The 22,289-nt window shown below is 35.1% G+C and overlaps 2 protein-coding genes across 3 annotated transcripts in view; both read right to left on the bottom strand.

Moving 5' to 3' along the window:
* The window catches only part of LOC146537894 (tRNA dimethylallyltransferase), a 184,356-nt gene extending 181,862 nt beyond the window's left edge, over positions 1 to 2,494 (bottom strand). Inside the window, exon 1 of the mRNA XM_085188750.1 lies at positions 2,227 to 2,494. Within this exon, the coding sequence (XP_085044876.1) occupies positions 2,227 to 2,364 (138 nt within the window). The 5' untranslated portion in view covers positions 2,365 to 2,494. The remainder of the gene's footprint in view (positions 1 to 2,226) is intronic.
* A 2,126-nt stretch (positions 2,495 to 4,620) lies between these two features.
* Positions 4,621 to 16,619, bottom strand: LOC146537893 (uncharacterized). Of its 2 annotated transcripts, none has more exons than XM_085187809.1 (3): positions 16,313 to 16,619; positions 14,171 to 14,819; positions 4,621 to 6,273 (listed from the first exon to the last, which is right to left on the bottom strand). In XM_085187809.1, the coding sequence occupies exons 2-3, from the start codon at positions 14,709 to 14,711 to the stop codon at positions 5,732 to 5,734; spliced, it is 1,083 nt and encodes a 360-aa protein (XP_085043935.1). In that variant the 5' UTR covers positions 14,712 to 14,819; positions 16,313 to 16,619; the 3' UTR covers positions 4,621 to 5,731. The 2 variants fall into 2 exon arrangements, with proteins under 2 accessions (XP_085043935.1, XP_085043936.1); XM_085187810.1 differs by lacking the exon at positions 16,313 to 16,619 and adding an exon at positions 14,904 to 15,094.
* Positions 16,620 to 22,289: the final 5,670 nt, after the last annotated feature.

The following is a 22,289-nucleotide window of genomic DNA, read 5'->3' as shown; positions in this document are numbered from 1 at the left end:
AAGCAGAGGGAACCTAGTGTTAAGATACTCCATCCCCACTTTGTGGAGGCATTGTGTATTGAGTGCGAAGCATAGGAATAGAAATGTAAATAAATATTTCACTATCTCGAGTGGGGATCGAATCCAAAACCATCGCGTTACAGTCACGCCTTTGTGCCGCTGAGCCACGACGGCCTCGAATTATATTATTTTATATACAACATACATATTATTTATATGTATGTGGGTTCAGTTATATGTATATGTTTCAAAGTGTTTATAGTATTAGACATTATAATTGTAAACAATTAGATAATACAAGTGACTTACTTTTATTAAGGAAAAGTTACCTTTGTTTAGAAACATTATGCAATCCATGATTGCACAACAAATGTTAAATTCTTATTTCACAATGTTTCTCTAAAAGTATAGATTTTCAAAAAATATCATCTTTTTTTAAATTAAACTATTTGCTTTAATTGGCAGACAACTTTTTTTATAAAGTTATAAATATATGTGAATGAATTCATAAATATAAATTAACATACAATTTTTATTTCAGGTTCATGTCTTATGTCACATAAATAGCAGTAGGGTAGGCAGTCAAAGCATACAGATATTGTTTGTTAAATGACAGAACTCAATGCAGCCGTTTGCTTGATAGTGCAGGAAAATAACACTAAAATGACCCTAACAGTACTGAAATATATTATTTCACTTATACATTTCCAAAAACCAGTGCTTTAGTTACTCTACATATGCATTTTAAAAACTTAATAACTTATTATTTTTCAGGCAGATAAATTTTTATAACTTCAGGCAAGAAAATCAGAAGAAAATCAGGCAGAACTCAAAGCTGCGCTTTGGTTCTACCCCAGAGTGAAGAAATTAAAGTGTTAAATATTTCAATTCCTCAAGTGGAAATCAAATCCACAACCTGTCCTATTTACAGTTACAAGCTTGTACCCCTGCTCCATTCTGACTTTAAAAAAAAAGTGATTTAAAAATATTATAACAATAGAACTATTGTAAATGAAAATTAATATAGCGCTCAAAATAATCCTATGATAGTTTATGTAGTCAAGAATTTTTTAAATAATAAACATGATGCACATTTGTCAGTAAATTAAAAAAAAGAAAATTGATGTCTATTTTACATAAATATATGAAGGCAATATATACATTTTTATGAGCATGTTTTATGAACTACCAACTTGTATCCCAGACATTATTTATGATATTACTCTACTAGCAAAGTATAACGGCATATCATAATTTTAAATAAAGAGAACCAATATTACAATTTAAAAATATTTGTTATTAGCTTTTTAATATTAGTAGATAATAACAATTGTGCAATAAAACATTTTAATCATTCATCACTTTTAAGGTTTTTTAATAGTGATGATGAATATGATTTTTTTATGATTATAGGTAAATAAGTCATATATTTTTAAAGTAATATTTTGGCATATTTTTTAAAAAATTAGACTACTTTTAGAAATAACTTTTATTTAACGTAAATGGACTGGCATTGATTACAGTCTTGTGCTCTAGACTGTAAACCCATAGACCTATATGGTAAACAAAAGTTATCTCTCCAGAGCAAAAGATTGATAGCTACATAAATATATTTGTGGTTTAATAGCATTGATGTTAAAACAATTAAGTTATACATTTTATATCTTGTGATACCTTGTGGTACATGGCTATAATATAAGCTATACAAGATTTTACTTAACATCAACCAATAAATTATTACCGTTTTGTTTTACAATATTCATATGAAAATCTAAGTTGTAATAAAGAGCCGAACTTTTTGTATAAAAAATATTACATTAAAGATTTTGTTTAAAAAATTCAATAGGTTAATATGATTTTATGAACTTATTAGCCGATTGCAAATTTGTTTTAACTTATAATAATTATTTTAACTTTTAGTATATTGATTCAATTATGTATATTTTATAGAATTTATTAATTAAATAAATTATATTTTTTAGCAAATGTAAAAAAGTTTCATGTTTTAGGTTATATTTTCTAACTAGACAAAAGTGAAGAGGTTATGTTTTGCTTAAATGTAAACACACAGTGTATTTTTTCAACAAAGTAAATCAACCACGTATGTAATTAAAGATATGTAAAATAGTTACGTAATAACTCAACATTCCCATTTATTCCTCCAGAGTTCACTAACGACAGCTGTTACAGTTTATAAACAAACAACGTTGAGGTTATAATTCTTACCTGCATAGAATCGGCACTAATGATTTCCGTACCAAATTTTTGCGCTAATTCAACACCTAATTTAGTTTTCCCTGTTCCAGTGGCACCTAATATAATAATCATAGGTAATTTACACGATAACACAGATCTTAACGCCATTGCGAATTCCGCACCGCACTTCACACACTAACTAACTTCACGTCTGTTTTGACAGTTTGAGTGGTGTTTTGACAGCACGAAGTTTCATCGTTCGCTCCATTATTAGAAAGGTCGTCCGTCATACAGCCAAATGTTTATCGTATATAGGTTTCACGTGAAGTATTGTGTCACGTGTATATAATGCATTTGTTTTGATAGTTATTACGCATCGAGTGTATGCTATTTACGATATACCTACATCCAGTTGCAGATATTTAAATAGGTGCTAGGTAGCTCTAGTACGATGAAAGTTGTTATTGCTTATTTCTAGTGGCATTTTTTTATATGTTTAACTGTAAAAGTAATATTTAATTCCTTGATTGTTTACTTTATTGTTTATTATTTAAGTTCTGTGATGTAAATTCTGATGTTTATTGTAAATATTTTCTTATACTCTTATTCATAATACTGAATATGCATTTTTATAATATTAAAATTTAATTGTTATCAATATTTGTTATTTATTATTATCTCGACTCTCAAAAATGAATAGGAGTTTAGTTTTTTCTATCTATAGTGTTTTAAGTAAATAATATTAATATATTAATCAGTAATCATTTCAATACTAATAACTTAACTTAAAGGAGATCTTAAAATGGTAAGGTAAATAAAAGAAAACCAATTTTTTTTCAGTCGGATTTAGCAGAGTTTGAGAAACAGCACCCCAACTGTACCACCCAGGTACAAAAAATCACAGAATCTTAACGTCAAATTAGTCAACCCCCCGGAATAAGTATACCAAAAAAGTATAAAAATCACATTCTAATAGCCAGCTGATTCTAAGCTCTGCGCAATCCGACCTGTCATTTATTTCCATATTTAATGATTATCTTAAGGTCTTGATACACATAATTAAGGAACAAAAACCAAAACACTTCTTTTTTCCACATTAAAATAGTATCCAAAAAAAACTCCAGACTTGGTAAGTACGTGTGTTTTTGTAATTTAAAACGCCGCTTCAAAGATTGCAAAGTGCAATATTAATGTTAGGCGGAATCTATTTTGCATCCTGCATTCTCTGTAGCGGCGTACAGCAACTGTCGCCTGCGCATCGTCAACTCTACTCCGGCTCTACTTACAAACGGTACGATACGCAGACGATAGTTAGATGTTCCACCTTACATAGGATACTATACAAAAGAAAAATAATAAAAATTAAACTACAACATGACTTAATCATCCCAACCTTATTTTATATATAAAATATTCAAACCAATGTTGCTATGCAAAAATTTTTTATCCTTATTCATATTTTTTTTTTCATTTGGCAGTGGTGGAAATGTGCCTTGTCACAGATTATGTGCATTACTCACGCTTTAATTATGTCGATCGGTCTACCGAATATAAAGCTGTCATTTTCTTACTATTAACGATTAACTTACTGACTTTTTCTTATGTAAGCGCTATTTTCCATTAAACACTGTATGAAACCAATGTTACTTTCAAATAACTAAATCATTATTATTTTTATTATTTATGTCAAGATTAACAAAAAAAATTAAATGCAGGTACAACATTCGAGAATGACTCTCAAGTTATGAAAAAAAAATAAACAATTACTAGAAAGAAAAAACTTGTTTATAAAAAAAACATGACATACGTCTATGATCTACTTCCTATTATGTACATTATACTCCTAGTGGAAGATAAACTGCGAATCTTTAACACGATAAATATAAACCACCTCGTGTGTACCACTACTTATAAGAACAACGCTATATACCTACAATAATATTTCTCACAAAAAAATATTTCTTGCAACTAATTCGAGATAAACCTAATATTATCTATATGTATATATACATAGCAAGGCACATTCCGCACACAATTAAAGCCTTTACGTACAATTCTGTTGACCATGTGCTTGATAAAACATCAACCTGACAAAAAGCCTGACCAGAAAAAAAACACTGCCCTTATAATCTATGCCAAATTGTGGCCTAAAATAGGTTTCCAGCCAGGCTTTGACTTTATCGTAACGAACGACGTAATCACTAACTTACTGCAATAAAATATAATATAATAATAAAGAAAATGCAAATTTTCTATTAGTAGGTACTATGAGGAACTATTTCGTGGTTATTTTTTATGTTAGAGCCCAATAAGGGCCAACTGCATTCGTAGGGTTTTGATGTTATTATCAAAATACACAGTCTATATATCGTTGAGATTATTATATTCACTGTAATGTTAGACAATTAATTATTTAAAAAATCATTCTACTGCGTCCATATAAATATGTAGATAAAATAAAGTTCTAGCTAAAAATTATGATACACATACAATAATGATGGTGCAATTTTAATCAACATTTTAAAAAAAGCACGTACTAATAGTTTTCGATTGTTCACGCGCGCTTTTTTATCTGTGGCAAAATTGAACAAAATCGACACGAGAACAATTAGACGTGCGCCATTTTATTACATATTTATAATATATCATAATAGCTATGTTATGAAATGCATTTTACATAAGTGCAATTTTATATAAAAAAATATTAATAAATGGTCCAAATGCTGAGTACTTCACAATAATGTTAATTTTATAATAGTGATTCGAAGTTAGTCGCGTGTCTAAATATTAAAAAAACAATAAGTGTTAAAATTTACAAAATAACAAAAAACACTACAAAAAACCGTAAGCGAACTAATCTAAGTATACACTTACAATAATATCAAGTAAAAGAATATTGATATCACTATCCAGCTCTCGAATTTCAACATCGAGACGCGGGAAAAAGAAAAATCCTAAAATTAACGGGGCCGAAAACATATATAATGGCCTGCGCCTCTAGAACTTTCCATAAAGCCAATAACAACCTTATGCCATCCTAACTAATAAATTCAATCTACCAATCTTATTTACAGCGTTAACGAAGTCGACTTACCGCATCGTTATGTAGGTCCAGTAAAAGTCTGAATCGACGTCGAAACTTAAAATGTTAACATTAAGATCAACGTGTTATGTACTATGTCAACTATGTATTTATTAATTTTAAGTGATAATTTAAAAAATATTTCCGAGGTAAGACCAGTCTACTAGTTCACGAAGCAGTCTGTAGCTATTTAAGAGGTTTACTGTGACCTGTGTAAATACAGCTTTATGGCTCACTTTGGCACTGCAACACGTTTGAGCATACCAAACCAGCAGTTCGCACGATACCCGGAAGCAGAGTAAGCCGTAAAAGCTGATAATAGAAAACAATTTGACTCGATACGAAGACATCGGTACTGTCACATCATAATATAACGTTACGACCTACGAGTTACACAGTCCACTGACAAGACGTGTTTCCGAACAAACGCTACCAAATGTCCGCATGCATAGTTCAATAAGCGCGAGAGCGTGCTAGCATTGTGCGGAGTTTTTTCAGCTTGGCCTGCAATTTGTTTTGTTGTTTCTTTAGATAGTCCCTCTCGAGTTCCTCTTCCCTCAGCTTGCGGCAAAGGGAGGCCGCCTCTCGTAGAATGACCACTTTGGGCGCGCGCTCCTTATCTCTCGTCGCGGGGATTTGCTTTTTCAGTTCATCGAAGAGATTTTTCAAGCCGATACGCCTCAAACGCTCCATATCGTTGTGGATTGAACGGCGTTCGATTTCTGGGGACTCGGCTTCGGAGTCAGTATCGGTGTTTGATCGACCTCGCCTCCCAGGGCCTCTCCGCCGACGAGGCACTGAGACGGAGGGCAGTGTGGCCGGTGGTATCAACCGCTTTCTAGCGGGAGGTCTCGTTATCACGTTCTCAACGGTACGCTGTATGTGATGCCGTTCCTGGATGGAAGGTGTTCGCGGCAGTGAGTCAACGCGCATTTGCGACGTTGATGCCAATGGCTGCTGGTTTGATCCGAGCGAAACCACGTCGATTTCCTCCTCTGTAACAAACGAGAAGAAGTTTAGATAAGATATTTCTTTATAAATTGTATTAAAACATTAAAATTAAAAATCAAAGGTGGTTATCATATTTGGAATATAAAACCCGCATAAACTGTTACATATTGAATGTTTTCATTCATTGCGTTCATTACGTTCATCACCATAAAAGGCGGGCGATTGTCATAGCGCCTATAGGGCTATAGATGTAGCCGAGGATGCGATTGCAGTATTCAGGTGGTGGGTGGGGGGAGTTGGGCACGGGAGAGAGGGGGGAGAGGGCGTCGACCCCGCCGTACTACCGCAGCGTCTGTCGACATCGATCCAGACGCCTGACGTCACAGCTATTCGCGCCAAAACTAGGACGCATGCGCGGTTTTGCCGCAGCGTCCACTCTCAATGGACGTTCGGATATCAACCGGTGGGAACGTTTTCCGGCATCGCTTTAATTTAAGTGTATTGTGTTAGGTGTCAAACGTTCACAGAAAATATATGCTCGCATTTCTCACGGAATTATGACGCAACGATCTACAATTACTTGTATGAATGTATAAAACTATAACCGGACAAATTTATAAATAGATTTTAATTTAATTCAAGTTCATGAATAATTTAATATATTATGTATTTTAAAATGTGGAAGACGTACGGAGTTGTTGGCGTCAATAGTAACTGCCTCAACACGGGCGCCTCCCTACTACAATCTACCTGCCTTTTCTAGAGCAAAGACCATTGGGCCAGAACTCCCAAATGAGCAGGATATCCATATTATTGAATATAGATAAAATATAATAAGACTAAGGTAATTCTATGCCAACGGAAACGGCCTGAATTCCGCGCGGTTTTGCAATAATCGCATTGCAGTGAAAATACTGTCGAGGGCAGCATAAATGCGACATTGTATTTCTATGAATGAGTGAACCAAATAAGTACTTATAATATGTAAAGAAAAATGTTTTCGGACTATAGAAATGATGGAGTAGGCTCATCACTAATATTTAGTTAGCATTTTCCGCAGAAATCGTCACTAGTGTTGTATTATCAGGTTAGACGTGAATAATTATGTCAGCGGTACATTGTAATTAAAGGCGCACGACTCGGCCTCATTCTAACTAGGCATCATTAATCGCCGCCCGAGAATTTCTGATTACATCCTAACTACTGAAAATAGAAACATGTAACGTGGGCAGCTGTTCTAATACAAACTGGTACGAGATTCAGGGACGTCCATGTAATTTGCAACTACGCAGCACGAAAAAACGCATAATCTACCAAAGTGACGATAAATTTACACACCAACGCAATCTTTTTATTCGATTTCCGCATAGTTACGCGGACGCTTATCGCCGCGGCGTCGATCTAATTCCGTACGGCGTATCGGCGCCTGTCGTCAAACACGGCTCTGGTGACGTCTAGATGTAGGCGTGGAGGATCCATTGTACTGGGGTCGATTTTCACTTGACGATTTTCTCTTTCTCTGGCGCCGACGCGATTAACGGACTGAGAGTATTTGTTTCAGGTCTGCGTGTAACCGATACGCCCCGTATTGTGCTCGGCTCGGTCTAGTGCATATCTATTATATCGACATCACTCGAGACACGGCTCTATGATGCTGCGCTCCAATTTTAAACCTTATCCAGGCGCAATCCGCTTTTTATTGTGTGCCGACATCCGAACGCGGTAACACCTACCAACCACCCTCAAGACGGGCGTCTTGTTACAATCTTTGAATTGTTATAGTGCGGGCTACGCGGGAACGTAAGTTCTAAATTTAAATTTACTGTTACCGTTCATGAAATGTATATTTTTCATGTGCAACGTTTCGAGATAAAAGTCAAAATAAATGTAATATACAATCAGCTGAAATAGCTCATCTCGACCGAGCTCTCCCACTCGAGATGATTAGTCACAATTTCTAGGTACCGTCTGCCTTGCCGTGAGAAATACAATGAGTCATAGATTCGCAGCTAACCGCATACCGTATGCTACTAGACACCGTAGAGCGAACTGAATTAGTTGCGACAGTTCAAAACTTTACCCCCACAATTAATGAGGTGTTGTTTAAAGCTTCGCACAAAAGATGCACCCGCGGTATCAACACAACTTCTTAATTATGCAACACTTAACGTAACCGAATGTTTGCAAACAACATTATTCCAATTATAGTCACAACGAACTTCGCTAAAGTTTGATTCAAGGAGACTAACGAATCTATAGGGGTATAATATTCATTAACTAAAATACAATGTTGGGATGTTTTAGTAGACTGCACCGAGTAGTTATTATATTTCGACAACAGAGGGGATTAAATTTGGTAGGTACTTCTAGGCTCCTAATTAAAATTTCAAGTGAACATTTGTTCAAAATTTCGAAATGTCTCCGAAACAATTTATGCTATAGCGTAAATTGTACTCGTGTAGGAAACGTCTGGAGGGAAAGTTCGCGATCTCTCCGAGATTGTTTAATTAAGCGAGCCAGGCGATTGGCGTTAACGTCCATTTCGCCAGCATTTAATGGGTAAAATCTCCCCTAACAATGTGGGAAATGCCATTATAAGTTCCAAATTATCAAGTTTCGACAAAACGGTGACTTAGATTTGCAGTTGCGGTATAATTTTCCAGTTTGATATCAGTTTAACTGTTCGTAACAAAGTCAGAGCTGCTCGTAAAAGGTGTAACGCGAGGGTAGTCTCGACGCCGTCATGCTACCCAGCATGGAACACAACACAATGATGTCGTCAGGTGTGACCTGTTGAGGCGGAGGCTACACGCTCCGCTGCTCACGATCCGAGGCCAAGTTCACTGGCATTTGAGAGCGATAATTAAAAATTATCGTGACGCGCTTGCGGCTCACGCCATCCTATACAGGCTGTTTGATAAAGCCGCTGTGTTTAAAAAAGAAACTAATTCGAGAGCTGCATCGAGCCGACTTAATGGACTTGCGCTACAGACTGTTACGAGGAAATGATATTGCATTTTTAAAACGGGTTTAAAGCTAAAACAATTTTTGATAAGTGTTAAATGTATTTATTGATTATCGTCTTAAGAAAGAATGTATTTTGTAATTACTACGTGAGGAAGTCTTACGATTGATAAGGAGATTATGATAACACTCAAGTATTTGTCATTGAGTTTTTATTACAATGAAGTATGTCATACGTACTCGTGTGTAAGTTATGTTTCTAGTATGATTCACGCAGCAAAATAGTAAAATTTATAGTAGCAGCCTGTACATGAGACATGTAGGATATCCATGTAGCCGGTACTAATTAGAATAAGAGGTTGCGCTAGTTTCTAAATCGTTGTTTTAATTTTTATAGGAAACTTCTCCAATTATCTTTTTTATGCTTCAAACGGAAACTTCTTGTATTAATTAAAAGATAAGTTAAATTATAGCTTCCTTGACGCCGATAAACCTAAACAGCTACTCATAAGGCAGTCGCCCGTCACTCAGAATGGTTAGCGAGCCCGCCCATATAAGTGTGCGAGGGAACTTTTAAAACGGCCTACATGTATCCGAATAGGTATTTCTGGCGCATTACGCAACCGAGAAAAGTCGGTCATCGCTGTTGTGGTAACCACTCGAGTTTGGGTGCCTCCTATAATAGGTGGTAGTAATTTATGGCGGATCGATTGGTTTAGTGCGACCTTGATGAGGTTTACGCGGAAGTTCATGGACGTGCGTGTGCGTGAAAAACTGACTGCTTCGATGGGCCAGTATAAGTGGAATAATCAGTTTTGAGTAACTATTACGCATATATTAACGCAGTGTTGCCATGTAAATAGAACAGTATATTATTTATACATTAGAGGCGTTCCTTCGGCAGTTTCACGTTTGTTTCACTATTGTTTGAGGTTATGCAAATAAAGCGGCCAAAAGCGATAATGACGAAATTTGCATGCATAATGAGTATCTAATCAGCTGTTACCAAGTAAAATTAATTTTAATACTAGCATTGACCTATCTAAATGTCACGGCGCGTAGTGGTCGAGAAACCAGCTATCTCATCTAATAGATCTACCTTATGTTTCCGGATTTTTGAAAACTGGTTGAGGCTGGGTTGCCATTCTACTCTTCATTTGCGTTATATTTCTTAACACCACACCCATTACGTTATATGAATTTATAATTTTTGCTATTAGATTTTATTATATTCTGTTGTTATCAAAAAATATAAGTAGGAAATCATAAAATATAGTAAGCTATAATTAGTATATAGTACGTCAGATTGTTTTTTTTGCTCATAATTTATTCTGACAAGTATATAGTTGTTACGTAGGAGTGTTTCACTGACGACAAGTCATAACTTATTGAAAACGAATTCGCGGAAAATTACTTAAAACGTAAATAACGACAAGTTGTTCAAACAATACTATAGGTGTTAAAGGTTGTACCAGATACCAATCGATGATTCGCGAAGGACGCGACTAATGTATACGACGACGATGGAAAATTAACGACCATGTTATATATGAATAAAATATTAAATTCTTGAAAAAATTAAAATCGGTGAGATCAAGGTGAATTCGAATATTATCTTGTTGCCGAGGCGGTTTATCAAAATTTACTATACTTAAGAACTTATTCGTGATAAGACAATACAAATTTATGTTACTGTGACAAGTTGTTATATTGTTATCGGCATTGATAGTTGATACACGAAGGCCACACGGACTGGCGATGGCGGGCTATGTCTTCATTTAACTATATCACTTCAGTGGTTTTCACACCTTAGCTTACGGTATAAAACAAACAATTTTTATAAGCACCATATACTACTATTTACGATTTCAGAAATACGAGCGGTGGTTATATTTGAAAGAATTTGTATCAACAAGCACACAGTGAAGTGACCTAGTATTTCAAACATCTCAAATACTTATCTAGTTATCAAGACTGTTTCAAATATCTGAGTTGTACGATAAATACAAGGTCACTTCCACTACATTACTTCGTATCTACATTTTTACATATAAATGTTATAACGGCCGAGGCGTGGTGAATAAACTTATCAGAGCTAGGCGACGATAAAGTAGCAAATTAAACTTTTTGTTCGCGTTACAGCTGTAATTCAATTAAATATTAAGAATATGTGACAGTGCTTAAATATTTTCATTATCTGTATATTATAATCAAGTTATATCGCAATACGAAGGAACAACACATATGGCGAGTGTACGACATGTCGACTGCTAACAGAGTTAAGGCTAGGTTCGGCGCTAAGTAACACAATATTTAGGTCACAGCTTGAAATACCTAATGTAACCGTTCAAATTGCTTTAACTACGCGCCCGAGGCCATTTATTACGGTTTGCTGCTTGATAAAATATAAAATCCTTTAGTGACACGTTTAGCCCAACTTAGAAACCTATTTATTGTGTATTTGATATGGCTGGATGCGAAAAGCTGAAGATCGAGCTCAGTGGGGTGCCATTGGGGAGGCCTATGTCCAGCAGTGGACGACGACAGGCTGATGATGATGATGATGATATGAATTAGAGGAATATCTTTAGGCTTTTCGCGTTAAGTTTCAACACAGATAAAAAAATATATCAATGTAAAAATGATCAGCTGTGAAATAGCAAATACAAAAAATATACGATTCAATTCAATATTGCAATAGGAATGTATTTGGCCTGTGATTGATACAGTTACAGACAGAACCGGATCTTTTGGTCCGAATAGCCTAAAAGGCACTCATAAGCTGCCCTACTTATATTACCTACTTAGTGAACGAGAATTTAAATGTCATAAATCACGTTCGTGAACGCGCAATCTGTCATGATAATACGCGGGTCAAAAGCACCTAGCTGGCTTATCAGTCCAGAGTTTATTAGGTTACCCGCGTTCGTAGCTACGCGCCGTTGTGAAACCTTAACAAAACTTTACGATTTTAAATAAAAACGACATAAAACATGTCAAAAGAATAGACCGATGCGTCGACGCTGGAACGTGGAACGCGTAAAGATGATTTATTATTGTACGCCCGGCGGTACGCTGTAGGTAAACAGAACGTTGTAAAATCGGAATCATTACGCAAATCATTATCATTATTCTCTATTTTCATTAAAAAAATAGTAGAAATGATATAACTGACTGTTTCACCGTACGCCGCGTTAAATCGCACTGCGCATGCGCGAAACTTCCCGCGCTAGTCCGACGTTCCGGTTCTAATCGATATTCGTAAAGAATCGTAATTACCGAGTTTAATGGACGTTTCTGAGTTATGGACGTCTATCAAATTGTCATCTGGCCGGACTAGACACGGGAGTACCGTCTCAAACCGGTTCGGCGAGCCGCGAGCTCCACTTCAATGAGATTCCATTTCATTCCATTGCATTCTTATACGAATAACGGACTCCGGTCGAGACGCGCCAGCGAACCACCATTTATTTATTCATACTTTGTAATTAGGAATTCGATTGAACTAGGAAAAACTGTAATGATTGATGAAGTTACAAATGGCGTCTATTTAACAACTGTAACCACAAAAGTAGGTACAGGAATAATTAAAACACATTGTTTTAAATTTTATACGTAATCTCGATATAGTAGGTCAAACACATAAAATGCGCAAATTCAAAAGGGTGCGTTGCGATAGTGTCGTGACTTTCAAATTTTATATTTAATTAATCTATTTTCACAGACAGCAGGTGTTTGTACGAAAGACCTGATGCATACGTCGAGCTATTAAATTTTGAGCTAAATTCGAAGACTAATTCGGATAATATTAGTCAGTCATTCGATTTCTAATCCACGCTCCAAATTAATTGAATCGATAGATATGAACTTTGAAGCGCGTTCATCATTTTTATTAGGCGGCCAGACTGCGAGGATGTTAACCTTAACCCCAGGATGATGCGTCAATGTCGGGACGTCCTGATCGTTCTACGACCTCGAGTCCCTGGGAAGGACGTAGGAACTTGGAAATTTGGTGAACGCGACAATGCGGTATCAGCCTAAACCTAATCTAACAAGTAAAGTATCGAATTGGGCTAACCACCGACATAATATTATTTTTTTGCTTTACGCTTTATCCCTAGCGGGGCAGACTGAGTATATAAAGCACCAAACGCTACGGTAACCTAATCTGGCACATACAACGAGGCATCTCTCATAAAGTTCAGCAAAGCTGACCCACTCTCGGATGATATCCTGGATAGGTTTAACAGCAATTAGGTGTCATGTGGATGAGACATTAAGGTTGAGACGTTCAAGGTCGCGAAGGTTCCGGAAGCGGGTACGTCTAGACAGGGGAGGGTTGCGTCGGTCGATACGCAGTTTCCCGCGCTCGTCGCGACGCCTGCGTCCTGCGACGCGCTTCCATCTTGTCGTGTTCTTAAACCCAATTACTCATTTACAACTTTTCAGTAAATTATGAATTGTTATGTTGAAAAAGGTTTTTTTTCAAGTATTTTGTATGTCAATAATATAATACAACGAACGAAATTCTACAATTAGATCTGATACGCATTAAAAACGTTAATATAATTGTGATAGCGCGCAAAAACGACACCGTTATAAAAAGTTCATACATAATATTTATATAGAATAGTATAAATTAATTATCAATTAAGAAGCGGTAAAATGAAACAAAACATGATGACATAATATGGAATAGACTTTGAAACGTCGGTGTTAATAGATTGTGCGGATTTTCAATATACGCCCCTGAAATGTCCGCTACATTTAAATTTTAAATTTGACCGACATCGTTTAAGATATTTAAACGATCGATTTAAATTTTATAATATCAATTCGGTCATGTTCGCATTTTAATGGTAGGGATTACATCAGCGTAAAATTATAAGAATGTTAAATTTCGTCATTACTTAAGATTGTAAATTATAATAGTTAAATTAGAATCAATAAAAGAAACAAAATAAAGAATTTACTGACCTGATTCACACGAGTCAGAGGGTGTTTGTACGCCGAGGTAGTCGATGTGCTGACGGGCGAGGGTGTAGGAATGGTCGGCAGCCACGGCCGCGGAGTCCCTCAGGAGGCGCAGCGCGGTGCCGGCCACGTCCACGGCGTGCCGGAACTGCGGGGGCTCGTCGCCGTCCAGCGAGGGCGGCGTCTCCGGCCTCGGGGGTGACGTGTCGCGGCGTAGCAGGCTTTGCCCAGGAGTGGCTGTTATCAAGTCCGAAGGAACGAAAGTGTTGGCCGGAAGCTTGGAATCTATACAGGACCCGGCCCACATACAATCGTGATGCACGATGTTGTCTTTATGCTCCTCCGGTGTGTCCGGTATCCGCCAGTCGGACTCGTCCGACTGCAAGGAATTCAAGTCCACTGGCGGTTCCATGTCCATTCTCTCAGTCTCATACTGCACTTGAGTCCAAAATTCTGAAGTTTGCGTCAACTCCATGGACTCCTCGTCAAGAGTCTCCCAAACGTCGAACTGTAGTATGTGAGCGTCGTCGAACATTGTCGACATTTTGTATAACTAAAGCCTAACTAGTTTTAAAGCTAAGACGAACTCGTCGATATCACAGGGCCCTCTTATCACAAGGACGATGCGCGCAACGGGTTCCACGCACACCGTCTGCAACAAATGAAAAGTTATTTTAATAATTGCACTTCACTTTAAAAAAATCTAAAATAATTGTTGAATACTAGTAGTAGGTACCTCGTATAGTATTATAGCACTAAGTGTCCAAGCGAGGATCGATTTAAAAATATTTAGAAAATAAAACTAGAAAATTTAAAGCGCATATAAACACAAGGGGTGTTGACCCCTCGTATTTACAAACAAATCACGATTGTAAAGCAAGACAGTTAGCTATGAACTGGTCTGCATGAAGCCCGAATGTCGACTGAAGCCTGGATACGAGTAGCAACTGTTTTAAAGGGTACACTGGCCTTGGGGCATATCCCAAATCAAACAATTAGCTATTGTCCCTGCCACCCCCATTTTTTTATTTTCTACCTGAGGGTAAGAAATTCCACAAATTTGGCGGTCCCAGGCTTCACAAAAATTTGCTTTTGTTTACAGAGTATAATGGCGCGAAACCATTGTTTACTAATAATATGAACACAAGTCGACGTTTTCCCGCTATTTTGCATTTTCCTTAGCAAATGTATAATTATGTCCATTCTATTACGTACGTTACGTAGATAGTGTCTGTTGAATAACAAACTAATCAAGTCGAGTAGTTTATACGCTATTTTATATTTCAATTAAAAAACATTTTGTGAGACAATTCCAGTAATAATTATGTCGCATTTTTTATTTTTTATAAGATTTTTTTATTATAATATTTTACGTAATAATTTTATTTTTACTATTTACACGCACGAATTACGCACAATTTTTCCCATGTATGATTTTTTTATATTAATATTTTTACTTCCGTAATATTAAAATATTGGTTACATTATCTTATAACACCCTACGTATTAAATATAATTAAATTACTTATTTATTTATAGACTTTTCTGAAATCTAAAAATTATTTTTTTTTAATTTTTTTTTTTAATTATTAATAATGAAAATAATTTATTTAAGAGGGATAATTATAGTCTTTTGAAGTTTGACGAAAAAAAAATTTACAATTTTATTTCGAATTTAAGGTAATTTTAAACATCTATTAAAAATTTACATTAAACAAATAAAATTAGATTAAATGATTTGTTTTTTATATTTTTTGAATATTTTTTATATAAATTTCATAACAATATAATAATTTTGGGTTTATTTCAAAACATTTTTTTCAATATAGGTTGTAATATTTCTATAATAGTTAAGTACCCACTAAAATATCTGGATAAAAATGTGAAGCTAGTAACAAACAATATTTGATTATTATCCTGCTAAAGGCATTTACTACATAGCTTCGGCAGTAATGTTAGGAATTTGGGGCCGGCATTTCGCAGAACCGTCCACGGAGCGCGGTTCGCAACCGGCAACGCCCCGCCACTCCGCACAGCGAGCATCTATCCAAGTGTCTATCTATCCCGTATTATTAGAACACCACGGAAACATAATTACCCTAAACAATTAAATATCACTGATAAAACAAACTGTTTGTTACTCACCAGAAAGTTTGTGCAAAACGCGATCCGTACGCGGCCGGCGAATTACACAATTTTACACAAGATTCTTCAGAATCTTCGACAAAGTTTTTTCCGCACACACTGCGTGACACTCACTGAGAATATGCGGTTGGTTATACAGTGTAAATTAAATACGGTACTTCTTCCGAGACCTCCGATTGAGTTTGTCAAACACTGAAACATTATTCGGGTGCGGGCCGTATCTAAGGGGAGCCGCGCGTGCTTTGCGTGTGGCGCCGTGAACACGACTAGTTGGCGTCGCGCGAGGTGCCGAGCGAGTAGCGCTCGCCGCTCGTCGCTGACGCGGCGTCGCCCCGCGCCCGCCCCGCGCACCTCGCACCGCCGCTGCCCGCTCCCGCGCCGGCTAATTCCTGCCATTCACGAATACTCTGAAAATACGCGAACTGCTGCCTGTCCCTTGGACTCCACGACGTCCCAGACCGTTCTTCTACACTTTGTAATTCTAATTCGAGAGGAATCACCGGTGGTTGCGAAAGAACGAGCCGAGTTGTCCGGCGTCTCGCGGGGAGGAGGGGCGCCGAGAAGGAAATCAGTGTGGATGTGTGTGAACTGTGAAGTTGTACGGAGTTACGGACTGCGCGGTCTCTGTGGGTGGAAAATCGAGCTAGCTACAGCTAGGTATTCACTCGGCCGACGGCCCTCTGAGGAGGAGAGTGTGCCGCTTTGTAGTCCCACAGCTGCCGATATCGAAGCCAGTCGGTCGGCATTCCTAAGTTGGCGGGTTATGGCGCGAAGCAGAAATACTTGAGCATTTCTGATGTATTGCTACGTGTTATTTATGACTGGACGTCTGCGCTAACAATTAGCTGTCACTCTAAAGATGTCCAGTAATATGTAAAATATAATGAAACTTGCACAGCCCAACGAATATAAATCTTATGTAAATGACGCTCAATATAATAAAAAAGATTGCTGCTTCTTAATTTTTTTTATATTGTATGATAAAGAAATAGATTAAACAGTCTACAGTAGATACTATATAAAGGTACACTACATTGATTAAAATCAAGATTGCCACATTAAATAAATAGGCATATGTATGAATAATTTATTATAATTTGTGTATATTTACATAATGTATTCTAGTATTAGTAGTTGCTATGGTAACAAAATTTCTCAATGTATTCAATAATAAATAAACGTTTTTACATACATATTAGCAAAAAAATAAATGCGAAATTTCACATTAAAAAATGTTATTCTATATAATAATTTATAGTCTATGCGTCCACCACCCAATCCTACTTTCCCGCCATAAAGGTCATTGACCCCGGTCTCTTCGCGTTGCATACAAACTGAAATAAAAAAAACTTGTTGACATTGCAAATATCACGAGTTAAATCTGAAGTCATCTTTTGAAAGTTTATATAAATACTACGATTAATAAAGATCGATCATAGTCGTAGATACTTAAAATGCTTTTAAATAAATTATATATATTAGAAAAAAAGTATCACGCTAAAAGTCTGTCATAAGGAAGAAAATCTGTTAAAGGGGTAGGGAGCTTGTGGCGATTTATTTCTTTATATAGTACTTAATTATTCAATTAAATATGTGTAAATATGTTAACATTAAATTAAGATTAATTTTGCTTAAATTATACATTATATCTGCTTAATTCGTAAGATATTGGGGTTAATATTTGAATTTTTAAAATCGTTAATGTTACTGTAAATTAAGTTCCAAGGTTGTCGTACGAAGACCTCTATTCATGTATTTTATGGTCCAAAATCAATATATTTTTTGTTTATGCTTATAATATAAAGCTTATAAGCATTTAACAATAATAATTAAGTAACTGAGGATCACTTTAATACATTTATTATAATTAAAATATTATATATAGACAATCTTACATAAATTTAATATCATACTAATAAAAATTATATGACAAATATTAAATGGTGCTATTTTTAACATTTGTTTTTTTAAAATATAGTCGTGTCCATAAATATAGATTATGGATTACTTAATAATGTTCGATACGTTGCTATCGAAATGTATTATACCAAATCGTATTTAATATATATATTTTTTTAATTGTAAGATTTATTAATTAGGCAAGTAAAATTCTAATTAAACATTTATGGTTATAATACTTAATATGTTTTTATATGTATGACATTAAATATAGCATATTATTCCACAGATATAATATAAACAAGTAATATAAAGCGGAAGCTTCTTATGCTATAAGGGAGAGCAGAGGGGTTCGGGAATATGCCGCGTTCTGCTGCATTGCAGATATTACTGATAGTTATCGACCGTCAAATATATACAAATAAATATATGTTTATCTTATATTTCTAACTAATAATTATTATAAGAGACATGAGGTTTATAAATTAATATTTTATTGTAAGTTATAACAAAATTTAAAATAAATAATAGAGAATTTGTAATTATTTATTAATATATTTAATATATTTAAGATAATCATCATCTTCAACATACATAAGCTTATTTTATCTGTACGATTATATATCAAATATTTTACCAGAAAAATATAAGTCTACAAAAAAACAAACAATGTCGTAACCTACTGCAATCCAATAAAAACATTATTATTAATAAACCATCCAAATTCCCTTCTTAATTTAAAGTAATCAATCATATATTATTAATTTCATAACAAATATCTTTTCACAACAAGTAAAGTAATAATAATAAAAACGGAAGCGCTCGTTACATAAGTCCCATAATATTTGAATAAAAAGTAGTTTTCTTGCTTAAGCAAGCTTTGCAGAACCATAGAGAAATTAGATCAAGCGCCCCAGTTACCGTAACCCTTTCAGGGAAAGTACCCTTCAATTAATTTCACATTCATTCGACCCCCCGACAAAAAATGGATGTGCAGGAACTGAAGTATACTGACGTAACTAGCTGACTTTGGCAGACTGTATCTTGTAGTAACAACATTTATTTTAAACCTTGTATACTAAATAATAAGACGCCATATTATATTATTTTTATTATTATTATTTGAGCTTTACGCTGAATCCTGCACATAGCAGGATAGACAAAGGGAACTTGGGAACGTAGTGTTAAGACACTTTTTCCCATTAAGACACTAGCGTTCCCCATTTTCCGTCGAATTCTGGGGAGATTGAGTGTTGAGCGGCGGAATTCAACGCCGCGCTTTGCCTCGTTAATAAAGTGAGGAGATGAACATGCTAAATGTTTCATTTCGTCGAGTAGGAATCGAATCCACAACCTATTGCGTCGCTTGTTCGCCACGATGAGTCTTATTAAATTATGATAATTAAAAAAACGTATTGTCATTTAGAAAGGGTCGTACCCGTCATAATCCGCTCAGCTCTTCATGTTTAGGGTTGATGTTACGCGCGTCATATAATATTATAGAGTTTGACAAAATGACAAATAAGACGTTTTATTATGACAGGGTCAAGTAGAATGCAATTTTTATTTGACTGGGTCAAATTTACCTGTTGTAAATTCAGTTTTCATTAGGGACCGCCGTAAAACGTGTAAAGTGTTTTAATTGCGTCGTAAATATCGGGTCTCGGGTTCTTATTCGGCATTATTAGATAGTTATAATGTGATTGATTGGGCATAAATGTGTCGGTCGTGGATTCGATTCTCAGTCGGGGGAATGAATTATTATTTAGTAATATTTTCATTTCTTCGGACTGATACCAATACAAACGCGCATACACAGCGTGAAGCTAATAAAAGGATAGAAAGAAGCGGCTGTAAACGCGACGATCGTGAGTTCGATTTCTACTCGGGGGAATAAAATATTGAATCATTTCATTTCTGCGCTTTGGTAACGACGCAAAACGCGGCGTTGAGTTCCGCCACTCAACGCGCAATGCTTCCTGAATTCCGTGGAACAGTGGGAAAACGAGTGTCTTAACAATAAATTCCCTCTGCTTACCCTGCTGCGTGCGGGATACAGGTGATTTAATTTTTTTTAAAGTAAATATTAGTCCATAAAATATGATACAACGCTTAAGTAAAGTCAGGTTAAGTATACTACTTAATACGACTTAAATTTACTTATACGATAAGAACAAATAATGTAGTTTTAATGAATTGCAAATTCTAATATTACATTTGTTCAGCGATTTCGAGTGTTAACGACCTTAACAAATAGGCTGTAATTTTTACAGTATTCTAGTTATATTGCAAAAATTATGCAAACACCTATTGTTATATAATCTGAATAGATTTTTCTTTGGCTTAAAATAATTGAACTATAAAATAAATGGACACTTTAACGTTTTTAAAGTGTCTACAATTACGAAAGAAAGACATTTTTTTAAGAATACGTATTAAAATGTTATTTTTGCGGGATTTGAATCCGCGCCTCTTGGATGGTTTTTAAAGGTTTATCATTTAATTAAGGAAGTACTGGAGCTAGCTTGAGATATATTAGTAAATATTTAAATTAAGAAATATGTTCTTAATTTAATTAAAAATCAAATTCTTTATAAATAATGATTTACGACAAATCTTTTAATATGACAACGAGTAAGTAGGTAATTTTTGTCAGGTAATATAAAAAATAAATACTTCTATAATGTTTTTTGTAAATACATATGTTTCAATAAGTTTTAAATTTTGTGTTTTGTAGTGGAACTTAAACATGAGAAATATGTATCTGTATATGTATGTGGACGCAACCACCGCCCGTGGAATCAAAGTTGGAATCGAACCCACAACCGTCCCGTCGCGTCCTCATATGATATTATAATATAAAAACAAAACGCACCTACTATTCTTGTTAATAATAACAATACTTTTTTTAAAAAAATATTTAATATATTTACTCAAATTTTACACGGAAATACAAAAAAAAGATTTGGTTAAAATTTAGAGAGCATAATAATAAAAAAACGGGTAACATCTATCAACCCTAATTCCATTTTAAATTCACATCCGCGTTTCACTCGTAAATTTAAATTTGTATGAAAATAATATAAACATGGATGTATTTTATTTTTAAATAAACTGTATAAATCACGCCCTTAGCTTGGGGTGGCAACGGCCAATTTGTCGGTATTCTAAAGGGATTAACATCGTTATGTGTTAGAAAGTTACTAAGCCATTATTTGTTCTTATACTATTCTTTTTAGGAGAATGGACAACTGCTTTATTTTTAATATTCTATGGTTATTTATATTAAAAGGGGGGCAATTGTGGGTTAGTGTTAAAGTGACAAATTGGTGGCGCATGCACTGTGCGCTAAGCCAGGCTTAAGCACTAAACACTATTAATGGTAGTATTGTGAAATTAAAACTGGATTTTAGACTTTCCAGCTGAATGGACTAGTGTAATCTATACTTATAATAAAATGATCGCCTGTACATGGAAGATACATGAGAAAATTTATTATTTGTGTTTGTTTACGCTAATAGCAGAATCGGCTTGACTGATTTAAGTGTAGTTTCCACTTAATTTTACTTAGGCAAAGCATTATATAGATAGACCAGACTAAGTCTTGTTACTATAGTGAGAAAATGCAATTAACTCATTCCTCCGAGTAGGAATCGAATCCACAATCGTTGCGTTCGTAGTCAGATGCTGTGTCGTGCTACGACGACTTCATTTTCCCTAACTAATAAATAAAATATTCCTATGGATTCCTATACTTGGTTGGTGATTTTAATACAAGTCCTTATTAGGTATATAAATTAACTAAAATTCTTCATATACCTTAAAATTACCAAAGTGTCTTCTAAATGTCTAAAAGTCTTATAAATAGACAGTATAATTTTAACACCTTGCAACTTTTCCCACGCATGAGTCTAATAATCAAATAATACAGTTTCTTCTTCATAGATTATACAATTACCCATATTCATAACTATTGTCGTTCCATCAAAGTTTTGATACAACACACCTGCACTCCTCTTTGTAATATCAGGGAGAAAAGTTTAAATAATGTATTAAAAAATATACTTATCTTTACTGA

This window comes from Heliconius melpomene, chromosome 7 (genome assembly GCF_056956725.1).
Source record: "Heliconius melpomene rosina isolate 202511_hmr_F chromosome 7, ASM5695672v1, whole genome shotgun sequence".
Classification (NCBI taxonomy): domain Eukaryota; kingdom Metazoa; phylum Arthropoda; class Insecta; order Lepidoptera; family Nymphalidae; genus Heliconius; species Heliconius melpomene.
The sequence above is the reverse complement of the archived record's forward strand: the minus strand, read 5'-3'. Positions and strand labels throughout refer to the sequence as shown.